Raw genomic sequence first — 14427 nt, 5'->3', positions numbered from 1 at the left:
AGAAACTCTCAGTAAGTAGCAGTTGTTCTTATTGGTTTGTGTATATGGGAGTAGAGGAATACATATGTGTATTATATAGGAAGTGAGAGAGAGGACTGCCTACAACATGTTTCTTATTAGAATCTCTATGGCATCAAGTAAAATATGAGACCTTGGGTAAGAGTCTTTAAAGGAAGGGTAAAGTGGAAAACAATGAGGGAATCTAGGCCACAATCCTGGCTAAGTGACCTCTGCCTACCTGTGTAGAACTTCCTGATATACTGTCTATCCCCAAGCAGAGGTCGGAGCTGAGCAGAGAGGCAGTGGCACTGCAGGCTATGCTGCAGCCACAGCTCTGCAATGACACGCTCATTCACGCCATCAGTGCTGCTCTGGCCATTCTCATGCAAGTTGATGAACTAGGAGGCAAAAGGGCATGAGTCAAAACATGTATATGGGTAAAAACACAGCAAGATTGAGGCCTGAAGACCCGAGAACTAAATTGAGACAGGTTAAAAGGAGGCAATCACAGGTGTTTTTTCCTCCAGCTAGCATCTACAGGTTACTGTGGAAGGAGAGGGAAGGAAGGGATTAATGGCTCTGCTGCTGGATTGGGCCACTGGAGAGGGGCTAAGCCAGGGGTGGGCAAACTTTTTGACTCGAAGGCCACAATGGGTTCTAAAACTGGACCGGAGAGCCGGAACAAAAGCATGGATGGAGTGTTTGTGTGAACTAATATAAATTCAAAGTAAAGGAGCGGAGGGGAGAGCAAGAGAACCCTCCGCTCTTTCGGCTCCGCGGGCCAGATAGAACAGCCGAACGGGCTGGATCCGGCCCGCGGGCCGTAGTTTGCCCACGGCTGGAGCTGTTAAAACCCAATATGCAGTTCCTAGAGAAAAGAAAGCTCCTACATCTGTCTCTATGTTCTTACTCCAAAGAAGCACCTTTTCTGGGGTACTAAGAAGAAGGATAAACTTGATCTTTTCCTTCTCTCAGAAAGTCCTTTATTTCAGACGGCCTTCACAAAAGGATGCAACAAAAACCTGGGGGAAAGAATCTAGAAAAATGCCTCCAAAGAGAAACCTCTTTTGGCCTCTAGCCACAGCATTCATTCTATATTTGTAACCTCCTTCTGCATGCCTGTTTCTGAAAGCAAGGTCTCAGCCCAGGATCAGTGCAAAAAAAGGACGCATGGCAATTTCAAGCAGCTTCTAAGAGTAAATAACTATAGCAACATATTTCATAAAAGAAAATTAGAGAGGGGTTTGGTGGGGAAAGTGAGGACAAAAAATCTCCATAAAAAATCATTGGGCTCTGGCCTCTTCTTCATAAAAAAAGGATAGTATAAGACCTATCCTTGTTATTTGGTTCCCTTACCATTTAAAAACAAGTTACTGCCCAGCCAGTATGGCTCAGTGGTTGAGTGTTGACCTATGAACCAGAAGGCCACAGTTCAATTCCTGGTCGGGCACATGCCAGGGTTGCAGACTCGGTCCCCAGTGGGGGTGGTGCGGGAGACAGCCGATCAGTGATTCTCTCTCATTGATGTTTTTATCTCTCTCTCCCTCTCTCAAATCAATAAAAACACATTTAAAAAAATAAATTAAAACAAGTTACTTTTCCCAACATCATTTCAACAATGAATCTGGCAGTGGGTGGGATACACATGAAATAAGACTGGCCATGAATCAATAAGTATTGAAGATGGGTGCTGGATATTTTGGAGTTCATTACACTATTCTCTTTAATTTTATATATATTAAAATTTTTCCATAAGAAAGAGTTAAATCAATAGATACATAAATTTGGCAGAGACTGATCTGGAACTAGCGTGTAACTCTGGCAAAGTCATCTAACCTCCTCCGGCTTTGTTCCCCTAACTAGAAATCGGGGGTACTATGATGAGCTGAGAGGATAGAATAGTAGAATGCTATGATGGTAGCCAAAGCTGACAGGAACATGAATGGCTCCATTTGACACTGGCCTTCAGAAACCTCACCTTTCTTTCTAATTGTTGTATCTCGTCTTCTTAAACAGTTATAAGAATTTCAGTCCCACTTTCCCCAACCACTTCAGAGAACCTCTTAACATATACCATATACCCTGAATTTTGAAAAGCTTCACTCTGGTCCCATATATGCAGATCTTTTGAAAACAAAAAAACTTTCACACCCCTTTCCCAAATGAGAGAAAGTGGCCAGAACAATGGGTTTGCAAAGTTTATTTTTTAAAGCAAATAATCCTCCCCTTCAAATCAGTCCTGAAGGGATAATTTCCTCTCTTGGGTTATAAGAAACTTGACACACACCATCCTTCTATCCTAGGAGACTCCTCAAACAGAACATCAAACAAAGAAGCCTCGTGGTTACCTTCATCTCTTACCTTCTCCACATGAAGGGCTGAGTGGGGACTCAGCCAGCGGATATCTTTCACAAACTGCCAGTAATCAGTTTGGCGGCAACACACCTGCTGTGGGAACACACATGGAAAACAAATCACTACCTTTTTGGACCAGATCTAGTTCTAGTGTTGACATTCAAAGAGAGAGATAAAAGCACAACCTTCCTTTGTCTCTACAGAAGTTCTCAGCAGCAATAAAAGGAACACATACACATGTTCACCTTTTTAAAGGATAACTGTTTAAAATTATTGTAATTGTTCTTTTGAACAAGTAATTCATACATATGACATCGAAAGTTATATAATGAGCCAAAACCGGTTTGGCTCAGTGGATGGAGCGTCGGCCTGTGGACTGAAAGGTCCCAGGTTCGATTCCGGTCAAGGGCACGTAACTTGGTTGCGGGCACATCCCCGGTGGGGGGTGTGCAGGAGGCAGCTGATCGATGTTTCTCTCTCATCGATGTTTCTAACTCTCTATCCCTCTTCCTTCCTCTCTGTAAGAAATCAATAAAATATATTTAAAAAAAAAAAAAAAAGAAAGTTATATAATGAAAATAATCTGTTTCTACCCTTATCTCTCCACCATTCAACAGTAAGAAAAAAATCATTTGATTTTAAAGATGGGCCACAGACCTTCACAGACATCTCACCAAAGAAAATAAGCACATGGCAAGTAAACACATGAAAAGATACACTACCTCATATGCCACCAGGAAAATACAAATTAAAACAATGCAATACCACTACATACCTATTAGAATGTCAAAACCCAGGTCAATGCCAACATCAAATGCTGGCAAGGATTTAGAGCAAAAGGAACCCTTATTCGCTGCTGGTAGCAATGCAAAATGTTAAAGCCACTCTGGAACACAGTTTGGTAGTTTCTTGCAAAACTAAACGTACTCTTACCATATGGTCCAGTGATCACACTCCTTGTTATTTACCCAAAGGAGCTGAAAACTTATGTCCACATAAAAACCTACACACAGATGTTTATAGCAGATTTATTCATAATTATCATAACCTGGAAGCAATAGAAATGTCCCTCAGAAAGTAATGGATAAATAAACGGTGGTACTCTTGCATCTCGGCCACGGACATGCCATCCAGACAAAGGAAGACCCAAAAACTTTGGGGCCACATGAGCCACGGCCACAGCGGCATTGGCAAGCACAGGAAGCACCTGGGGGGCCGTGGTAATGCTGGTGGCTTGCATCATCACAGGATCACCTTCGACAATTATCACCCAGGTTACTTTGGGAAAGTTGGTATGAGGCATTACCACTTAAAGAGGAACCAGAGCTTCTGCCCAACTGTCAACCTTGATAAACTGTGGACCCTGGTCAGTAAGCAGACACGGGTAAATGCTGCCAAAAGCAAGACTGGAGTTGCTCCTATCATTGATGTGGTGCGATCGGCTACTACAACTTTCTGGGGAAGGGAAAGCTCCCAAAGCAGCCTGTCATTGTGAAGGCCAAGTTCTTCAGCAGAAGAGCCGAGGAGAAGATGAAGGGTGTTGGTGGAGCTTGTGTCCTGGTAGCTTGAGGCTACATGGAGGGAAGTTCATTAAAATGTCCACAAGTTCTTTTGTCTTCTGGACTGAGTGTAGGTCCTTCGGCATCTCTACTTCCCTACTTTTACTTCAAAGACCTCCCTAACAGGTTGTAGGAGTTAGGGTATCAAGGCCTGGGGAAGAAAGTATGCAAGAGATAGCACCAACACTTAGAGGCCTTTGAACCTGAACTTTTCATTTACAGAGTGAGAATGATACCTGTCGGTAAAGTGTCTGTGTGTGTAAATAAGTATTAAATAGTTGAAAGGCAAATAAAAAAAAAATAAACGGGGGTACATTCAGACAATGAAGTGTTATTTAGCACTAAAAAGAAATGCGCTATCATGCCACAAAAAGACATGGAGGAAATTTAAATGCATATTACTAAATGAAAGAATTCAATCTGAAAAGGCTACATACCTTATGATTTCAACTATATGACATTCTAGAAAAGGCAAAACACTATGGAAACAGTAAAAAGACAGTGGCTACCAGGGTTTGGGGTGGGGGTAGGACGGAGAGGGTGAATAGGTGAAACACAGAGGCCTTTTAGGGCAGTGAAACTACTCTATATGCTACTATAATGGTAGTGACATGTCATTAAAAATTTGCCCAAACCATAGACTGTTTAAGACCAAGAGTGAACCCTAATGTAAACTGTGCACTTTGGGTAATAATGATGTATCAATGCAGGTTCATCAGTTGTAACAGATGTGCCACTCTGGTGGGGAATTCTGAGAGTGGGAGAGGCTATACACGAGAGAAGGCAGGGAGTTTATGGGAAATCTCTGTACCTTCTGCTCAATTTGGCTAAGAACCTAAAACTTCTCTAAAAAATAAAGACTATTAAAAAATGTTAGGTTCACTTAATAAACCACTTTTGGGGGAAAATCAGTAGAAAAGAAAAACTGGTTAGTAAAAAGTAGATAAATTTAGACATTCTCCACAAACTATAGGCCAAAATAAATTCCAGCTAAATAAGAAGGAAGAAGAAGAGGAAGAGGAGGAGGAGGAGGAGGACTTAAAGAAAAGGAAGAGGAGAAGAAGAAGAAGGAAGAGGAGGGGAAAAAAACCCTATACATCCAACAAGAGAAAAAAGAAGAATATTGGATTTTTGATTTAAAAATATCTTCAATGTATAAAAGCACAAGTATATATCAAAAAGGAAGAGATAGAGGCATAAATTTTAAATTTCTGTAAATAAAATTTTAAATGAATGTTCAGTATTTTTATAATAGCAAAAAATATGAAACATGTAAACAACTTGAACATTTATCAGTATGGTACTGATTAAAAAATTAGGGCAGTACATTGATGCGTGTAATATTATATACACATTAAAAATTATGCTGCCTGGCCAGCATGGCTCAGTGGTTAAGCATTGACCTATGAATCAGGAGGTCACTATTTGATTCCTGGTTAGGGCACATGCCTGGGTTGCAGGCTCAATCCCCAGTAGGGGACATGCAGGAGGCAGGTGATCAATGATTCTTTCTCATCATTGATGTTTCGATCTCTCCCTCTCCCTTCCTCTCTGAAATCAATAAAATATGTTGATTTGGTTTTGGCCCTATAGCCAAAGACTATTGAATAAATGCAATTTTAGAGGTTTTCAATTAAAACAAAATGTTTGAGTGATATGTCTTACCACTGTTTAATAAATCAATCAGCTAATGATTCAGATCATGAAGTATAAGAAGGCTTTACCTGTTATAAAAAAATTACATACTTCCCATTTATTTGCTATAGTCTTTTCAATGGTATGAGCAGTTATACGCATGGGATAAAATAACATTAGACCATTGTCAATTGAGATGGAGTAACCATTTCATCTCTTCTGCATGCATGGTCTAGACCAGTGGTCGGCAAACTCAGTCAAGAGAGCCAAATATCAACAGTACAACGATTGAAATTTCTTTTGAGAGCCAAATTTTTTAAACTTAAACTTCTTCTAACACCACTTCTTCAAAATAGACTCACCCAGGCTGTGGTATTTTGTGGAAGAGCCACACTCAAGGGGCCAAAGAGCTGCATGTGGCTCGCGAGCCGTAGTTTGCCGACCACTGGTCTAGACAGATGTGTGAGGAAAAAAAAATGATATAGCCCTGGCTGGGTTGTTCAGTGGTTAGAGGTCTCACATAATTTTTTTTTCTTTCTCTCTCCCCCCTTCTACCTCCCCTTCACTCTCTCTTAAAAAAAAAAAAAAAAAAGACAAAGAAGAAGAAGAAAAAGAAAAAGAAAAAGAAAAAGAAAAAAATCAACAGAGAAAATATCCTCAGGGGCAGATTTAAAAAGAGTGTTAAAAGACAAACTAGGAAAAAAATATTTATAACTTATATTACAGACAAAGGACTAATTTTCTTTTTTATTAAATTAAATTTATTGGGGTGACATTGGTTAACACATTATATAAGTTTCAAGTATATAATTCTATCATATATCATCTGTATTTTTCACAGTATGCTCACCAGTAATTTTCTTAATAACTATAGAGCTCCTACAAACCCACAGGATAAAACTAAAAATTTAAGGAAAATGGGGGGAAATAGAAAAAAATTCACAGGGTATAAACAGACATAACTTGTTAGAGGGTAATTTAGCAACAACTATCAAAACTGAAAAGCACATAGCCTTGAGAAAACTCGGGTGAATCTAAGCTCGGTGGGCACGGGTTTGGTGGCTGGAGAGGCTTCAATGCTGTATTTTGACTAAGGTTATGAAGTGCCTGGTGTGTGGGAAGGACTGCGGGGCTGGTGGAGAAGCAAACTCACAGACATCAACCTACAAAGAACTACCTGAACTACCTGACGGCCCCGTGCTATTCTGCTTTTGAAACATAATGAGAAATAAATTTGAAAGACTGGCTGTTCGTCAACTGATTGCATTGCTCAGTATAAAACTACGTGAACTTCCAGCCCCTTCCTCGGGTCAGAAAAATGACGTTGCTGCATGGCAAGAATGTAAACAATTCTGTGACCCAGTTAGAGCATCAAGCGGTTCGAATTGAGAATCCAGAACTAATGTCACAGCATGGATGCAATGCCTGGGAAATATATAGTGAAAATCTAGTTCACATGGTTGAACATGCACAGAAAGAGCTCCAGAAGTTAAGTAAACATATTCAAGATTTAAACTGGCAGCAAAAGAACATGCAACTCACAGCTGGATCTAAATTAAGAGAAATGTAGTCAAATTGGGTATCCCTGGTCAGTAAGAATTATGAGATTGAAAGGACTATAGTGCAGTTAGAAAATGAAGTCTTTCAAATAAAGCAGCAACACGGAGAGGCCAACAAAGAAAACATCCGACAAGACTTCTGGAAAGACAAATTAATTTGGTGGGTAGAAAGGAAGGCAAGTTGGGCTTTCACAGATCAGGCACCTGAACTATGAAGGATAATAGCATCTTATGGGAATCATCATTGGTTAAGTGTTTAGAAACCATAAAAAAAATTGACTATTATATTCTATTTGTACATGAACAAAACCACAAATTTCAACTTGGTGGTGGTGAGGAAAGAAAAGAAAAGAAAAGAAAAGAAAAGAAAAGAAAAGAAAAGAAAAGAAAAGAAAAGAAAAGAAAAGAAAAGAAAGAAAGAAAGAAAGAAAGAAAGAAAGAAAGACAGGAAGGAAGGAAGGAAGGAAGGAAGGAAGGAAGGAAGGAAGAAAGGAAGGAAGGAAGGAAGGGAAAGAAAGAGCGAGCACATGCCCTTTAGCCTAACAAATATGTCTAGGAATATAGTAAAGGACCAAGTAACCTATATACAAGGTTATTCACTGTAGCATTATTATTAACTGCAAATGACTGGAAGCAATTTGAATGTCCACTACCAGAAGACTGGTTAAATAAATTATGGTATACACATATAATGAAACATTACAAAATGACAGCTGTAAAAAAGAATGAAGGTCTTCAATGATTTTATTTTTTTTAATATATTTTTTATTGATTTCAGAAAGAGAGAAACATCAATGAGGACAGAGAATCATTGATCAGCTGCCTCCTGCACACCCCCACTGGGGACTGAGCCTGCAACCTGGGCATGTGCCCTCACCAGGAGTCGAACCATAACCTCCTGGTTCATAGGTCTATGCTCAACCGCTGAGCCATGTCAGTTGGACTAACTATTTTAAATAAATTGTAAGATATATCAAGCGAGAAAAGCAAGGTACAGAATAGTGGTTATAGTGTCTTTTTATTTATGTGAAAAATCAGGTGTAGCAAAGAAAATTATGTATTCACTAGAGGCCCAGTGCACGAAATTCGTGCGGGGGTGGGGAGGGAAGTGGGGGTGTCCCTCAGCCCAGCCTGCACCCTCTCCAATCTGGGACCCCTCGAGGGATGTCCGACTGCCCAGTGGGATCAGGCCTAAACGGGCAGTCAGATATCCCTCTCACAATCCAGGACTGCTGACTCCCAACCGCTCACCTGCCTGGCTGGCTGATTGCCCCTAACTGCTTCTGCCTTCCAGCCTGATCACACCCTAACCACTCCCCTGCCAGCCTGATCGACGCCTAACTGCTCCCCTGCCGGCCCAATTGCCCCTAACTGCCCTCCCCTACTGGCCCGGTAACCCCAAACTGCCCTCCCTTGCCAGCCTGGTCGCCCCTAACTGCCCTCCCCTGCTGGCCTGGTTGCCCCCAACTTCCCTCCCCTGCAGGCCTGGTCCCCCCCAATTGCCCTCCCCTGCCGGCCCGATCACCCCTAACGGCCCTCCCCTGCAGGCCTGGTCCCCCCCAACTGCCCTCCCCTGCAGGCCTGGTCCCCCCCCAACTGCCTTCCCCTGCAGGCTTAGTCCCCCCCAACTGCCCTCCCTTGAAGGCCTGGGTCCCCCCCACTGCCCTCCCCTGCAGGCCTGGTCACCCCAACTGCCCTCCTCTGCCAGCACGTTCACTCTTAACTGCCCTCCCCTGCTGGCCTGATCCCCCCCAACTGCTCTCCCCTGCTAGCCTGGTCCCCCACAACTGCCCTCCCCTGCAGGCCTGGTCACCCCCAACTGCCCTCCCCTGCTGGCCTGGTCACCCCTAACTGCCCTCCCCTGCAGGCCTGGTCACCCCCAACTGCCCTCCTCTGCCAGTGCGTTCACCCCTAACTGCCCTCCCCCTGCAGGCCTGGTCCCCCCCAACAGCCCTCCCTTGCAGGCCTGGGTACCCTCCCAACTGCCCTCCCCTGCTGGCCTGATTGCCCACAACTGCCCTCGCCTGCTGGCCATCTTGTGTCCACATGGGGGCAGCCATCTTTGACCACGTGGGGGGCGTCCATGTTGTGTGTTGTAGTGATGGTCAATTTGCATATTACTCTTTTATTAGATAGGATATTTACTTTTATAAGCATAAAAATTCTCTGGAAGGAAACTGGTAAATAGTAGTTACCTATGGGATCAGAAGGAAATGAGACATTTTACTGGATATGGTTTTACACTTTTTGGTTTTTTAACCATATAAATGTATTGTCCATTTAAAGAATTAAATATTGCCTGGCTGGTGTGGCTCCATGGTTGAGTGTCAGTCGACCCATGAACCAGAAAGTCACGGTTCAATTCCTGGTCAGGGCACATGCCTGGGGTTTCAGGTTCGATCCCCAGTGGTGGGTGTGCAGGAGGCGTCAATCAATGATTCTCTCTCATTATTGACGTTTCTATCTCTCTCTCCCTTTCACTTCCTCTCTCTGAAATCAATAAAAATACACTTTAAAAAAAATAATAATAATTAAATATTTTAAAACAAGTTATGGAGTGATATATACAGTACAATCTTAATATTTTAAAAAGCATATAAATGCACAGAAAAAAATAATAAAATCTACCAAAATATTAAAGAGTGATTGTTATTGCTATGCGAGGACTAAAAGATAGCCTATCAGTGGTCGGCAAACTCATTAGTCAACAGAGCCAAATATCAACAGTACAACGATTGAAATTTCTTTTGAGAGCCAAAATTTTTTTTTAAAATATATTTTATTGATATTTTACAGAGAGGAAGGGAGAGGGATAGAGAGCTAGAAACATCGATGAGAGAGAAACATCGATCAGCTGCCTCCTGCACACCACCCACTGGGGATGTGCCCGCAACCAAGGTACATGCCCTTGACCGGAATCGAACCCGGGACCCTTCAGTCCGCAGGCCGACGCTCTATCCACTGAGCCAAACCGGTTTTGGTGAGAGCCAAATTTTTTTAAAAAAATATATTTTATTGGTATTTTACAGAGAGGAAGGGAGAGGGACAGAGAGCTAGAAACATCGATGAGAGAGAAACATTGATCAGCTGCCTCCTGCACACCTCCCACTGAGGATGTGCCCGCAACCAAGGTACATGCCCTTGACCGGAATCGAACCCGGGACCTTCAGTCCGCAGGCCGATGCTCTATCCACTGAGCCAAACCGGCTTTGGCTAGAGAGAGCCAAATTTTTTAAATTTAAACTTCTTCTAACGCCACTTCTTCAAAATAGGCTCGCCCAGGCCGTGGTATTTTGTGGAAGAGCCACACTCAAGGGGCCAAAGAGCCGCATGTGGCTCGTGAGCTGCAGTTTGCCAACCATGGGCCTAGATGAAGGCTGTCAAGGAAAATGAGATTTTCTAAGAATATGGTCATTTACAGCTTTCCTAAGGCCCTGATTAAAAGAATATGTAATACACATTCCATAACACATCCTTATGAAAGCACAAAAGAAATGACCCACATGAATCATTATTACCCCCCCACCCCCCCACCCACCCCCCACCCCCTGCCAAGGGCAAATAGCTTCTTGATGACGCAGCAGCCAGGCCTTTGAAAGCCTTAGTCTTTAGGGAGGAAATGAAAGGGAAAAACAAGTCCTTGACACAGACTTCAATGTTTAGGTCTTTACAAGGCAGAACAGAGCAGTGGTGAAATTAAAATGAACCTTTGGTTTTTATTCTTCCCACTAGGGCCTAGAGAGAGAGAGACAAAGAGAGAGAGAGAGAGAGAGAGAGAGAGAGAGAGAGAGAGAGAGAGAGAGAATCATTCATTTGAGAATCTCATTGACTTCACTATTTCTTCATGGCACATTTTCTCTTAATGGCACAGATGGTAAAATTGTCCTGTAATATGGTTAACTAATTACTCTAGATGACATTGTAAAATTAGTAATAGAATCCTTTTGCTACCAAGACACAGGTACTTTAATCACTAGAAGGCAGGGCCACTAATCTGGTAGCTATTTTGGTCATCAGTCTGGGAAACTTGTACTGAGTTTTGTAAAACATGTTGGCATGATTCCCAAGTTTCTAACTTGGAACACTGAGTAGCTGGCAATGTCACAAATTAGTATTAAAAATACCAGGAGGAAGGGCAATCTCATGGGAAAATGTAAGTTTGTTTTGTGTCATACTGTGCTTAGTCTGTAGGACAGCCAGCCAGATAATATATAGCAGACAGCTAGTCTTTTGGACCTGGAGTTCAGCAGAGATGTTTGAGCCTAAACAATGCAAGTGGATAAGACTGCCTCAGGAAAATGAACAAAGTAAGAAGAGATAAGGACATAAGACAGAACCCCATTAAAAGCTAAAATCGAAGAGGAAGAGATTCCAGAGAAAGCAACTAAGAAGGAGTGGTCACAGAAGTCAGAGGGCTCCATGACATGATAAAATAATAATGCCATAAAAGTCAAGGTCTGATGGTGGTCAATAGTGAAGAACATAAGACAGCACTCAAAGGAGAAATATGTTAATTGAATTTGATAACATGGATGTCATTCTTAAATTTTAGTACCAAGATCATCAGTGCTAAGGGAAGAAGGCAGATTGCAGTGGGTTAACTTATTTGTTTTGTAAATTCCAATGTTCATAATTATTTTTGCCATAGGACTACATGAAAGTTAATTTGAAAGTTAAAAAAAAGGAACATTAATTAATTACCTCCTATGTGCCATGAACTTCAGTAGGCAAATTTGTATGCTTTTACATTTAATCTTTCCATCAAATATTATGATATAAATAACATTATCCTAATTTTTACAGATGACAAAAGCAAGGCTCAAAAGATATCTTATTACCTAATAGTTAAGACTAATAATTTCTCATGTTTTTCTAAATCTTTTCATATATTATCTCATTTAATTCTCACAACAATCCTATGAGGTGGGTACCAGTGTTATCTCATCATTTTACAAATGAGGAAACAGAGGCACAAGGAGTTATATAACTTACCACATAGTGGTAAAGCTGAGATTAAAATATGAGAAGTCTGACTCAAAAGTCTATAATTATAACTATGATGTCATTTTTTCCCCCAAGGACCAGAGCAATGAGTCTGGATGTAAAATCCAGGTTCTGACTAATTCTAAAGACTTTTGTCAAGATTGCTATACAATGTTGCCTCCAAATTCCTAGAATGGTGTTTTAATAATGAAGACCATTATGAACAATTCTTTAAAGGATAAAAAAATTTTCCCATCTTTAAATCTAATTAAAAGAGAAGGCTTCATTTTCAGAACTTACTTTGAATAAAGAAAATCTAACCTAAGCCAACTTTCCCACTAAATTCTAAAAATCCAATAGGGCCCTAGCTAGTTTGGCCCTAGCCTGAATACTGAAGGGTCCCAGGTTCAATTCCAGTCAAGGGCACCTGTCTGGATTGTGGGCTCGATCCCCAGTAGGGGGCATGCAGGTGGCAGCTGATCAATGATTCCCTCTCATAATTGATGTTTCTATCTCTCTCTCCCCTCTCCCTTCCTTTCTGAAATCAATAAAAATATTTTTAAAAATAAAAAAATAAAAATCCAATAGGAACATTGATTTAAAGATATTGTTAGAGATAATATACCCAGACTTTTAGAAGGGAGGGTAGCAAAGTAAATCCTATCAACTATAAATACCTTAACACCAATTCACTGATTAGATCTTTTCCAATGTGACTGCTAGTTAAGAATAAATTCTGATTTAAAAAAAAAAAAAAAAAAAAAGCTAACCATGGCTCAGGGGAAAGAGTTCCAGGGAAAAATACTGGGCTCTGATAGGAAAGAGCATGTGTATTTGGGAATACACAATTATGCACGTATTTGTGAGGTTTGGTTTTTATTTTTTTATTTTTATAAATATTTTTTTATTGGGCCCTGGCTGGGTAGCTCAAATGGTTAGAGCGTTGGCCTGATACGTCAAGGTTGCAGGTTTGATCCCCAGTCAGGGCACATACAAGAGACAACCAATGAATGCATAAATACTAGTAAGTGGAACAACACATCAATGTTTCTCTCTCTCTCTCTCTCTCTCTCTCTCTCTTAAGTCAATAAATTTAAAAAATATTTTAAATAAATAAAGATTTTTAAAATTTGATTTACAGAGAGAAAGGAAGGGAGAGGGAGAGAGAGAAACATCTATGTGAAAGCAAAACATCACTCGGCTGCCTTCTGCATGCCCCCTATTAGGGGTAGAGCCTGCAACACAGGCATGTGCCCTGACGAGGAATCAAACAGGCAACCTTTCGGTGCATGGGAGAACACCCAACCAACTGAGCAACACTGGCCAGGACAAGGTTTGATACTCAAAAAGTAGAAGGATACCAGACCAATGATTCACTTGACAACTTTATCTAGACCAAACCTTACTTAAAACACTGCAAATGAAGTAATTGCCAAAGATAAACAAAAACCATTAAATATTAGCTTCCACTCATTTTCAATACTCACACCTTATTAGAATGTTTGAGGATATTATGGAAAATAAACTCAACATCAAAAAGTTTATATTTTAAACTACAACTACTACTCATAAGTATCAACCAGTTGTCTACCAAATAACATTCATAGGACATTCTAAAAATGTCAATATTCAATAAATATTTCTCAGATGTGTCCTATGATAATCCTAAGAGGAAAGTCCCAATGATTGTCCTTATCCTATTCCTCGTCATCATATTGTACAGTCCTTCCCTCAAGGGCTCACAGACTAGTGGCCATCATCTTCTCCCTCCCAACAACTTAATGCAACTGTTTCTTTTCAACAACTAATTCACCCAATCTGACAAAAAAGAAGGTCTCCATACCTTGTCATGGATGAGCCCATGATAGAGGATGCTTTGCATGTCCCTGCAAAGCCGTTCCAGGCCACCATACTTGGACCAAACGTTGGGGCTGTTGGCTGACACCAAACCCTCCACAGTAGTCTTCAAATTACCCAACAACTGCCAGTGTTCCCTCCTGCAAGAGCATCAATTATACCAATGGTTAGTTAACTTGCTGTACCTAATTTTGATCATGTCAAAGAAAGTCTAAGGCAAGAAACCTTCTGTCCCACATCCTATCATTCTCTCCCCTATTAATTTTTTACTTGGTCATAAGACCCAATTCTGAGAGGATTGAAGATGTAAAGAACACTAAGATTTAAAAAAAGAAACAACTCACATTTACATGGCATATTATGCTTTGCAAGGTGATCTTCACCCACTATCATTCAATCCTCACATAAGTAGCCGATAACCTGTGATTGTGGGAGTATGACCCATCAAGATCCTTTTCTGGACCATGGACAATATATAA

The 14427-nt window shown here is 41.0% G+C and overlaps 1 protein-coding gene and 2 pseudogenes across 16 annotated transcripts in view; 2 read left to right on the top strand and 1 right to left on the bottom strand.

The window, feature by feature from the left end:
• Positions 1–14427, bottom strand: part of RUBCN (rubicon autophagy regulator) — a 72214-nt gene that overhangs the window by 32169 nt on the left and 25618 nt on the right. For 9 of the 14 annotated variants that reach the window (XM_080656631.1, XM_080656622.1, XM_080656621.1 and 6 more), the window contains exons 2-4: positions 13935–14088; positions 2362–2448; positions 239–398 (exon numbers count right to left, since the gene is read on the bottom strand). In XM_080656631.1, the coding sequence (XP_080512757.1) occupies positions 239–398; positions 2362–2448; positions 13935–13973 (286 nt within the window). In that variant the 5' untranslated portion in view covers positions 13974–14088. The remainder of the gene's footprint in view (positions 1–238; positions 399–2361; positions 2449–13934; positions 14089–14427) is intronic. The other 5 variants (XM_080656623.1, XM_080656624.1, XM_080656628.1 and 2 more) reach the window with 1 other exon arrangement.
• LOC308242409 (large ribosomal subunit protein uL15-like) lies at positions 3479–3924 on the top strand (annotated as a pseudogene). Its single transcript has one exon. The product of its transcript is annotated as a large ribosomal subunit protein uL15-like (transcript).
• Positions 6771–7323, top strand: LOC308242632 (pre-mRNA-splicing factor SPF27-like; annotated as a pseudogene). The gene has a single exon. The product of its transcript is annotated as a pre-mRNA-splicing factor SPF27-like (transcript).

This window comes from Plecotus auritus (genome assembly GCF_963455305.1).
Source record: "Plecotus auritus genome assembly, chromosome: 2".
Classification (NCBI taxonomy): Eukaryota; Metazoa; Chordata; class Mammalia; order Chiroptera; family Vespertilionidae; genus Plecotus; species Plecotus auritus.
Note: the sequence above shows the minus strand (reverse complement) of the source record. Positions and strands in the feature narration are given on the sequence as shown.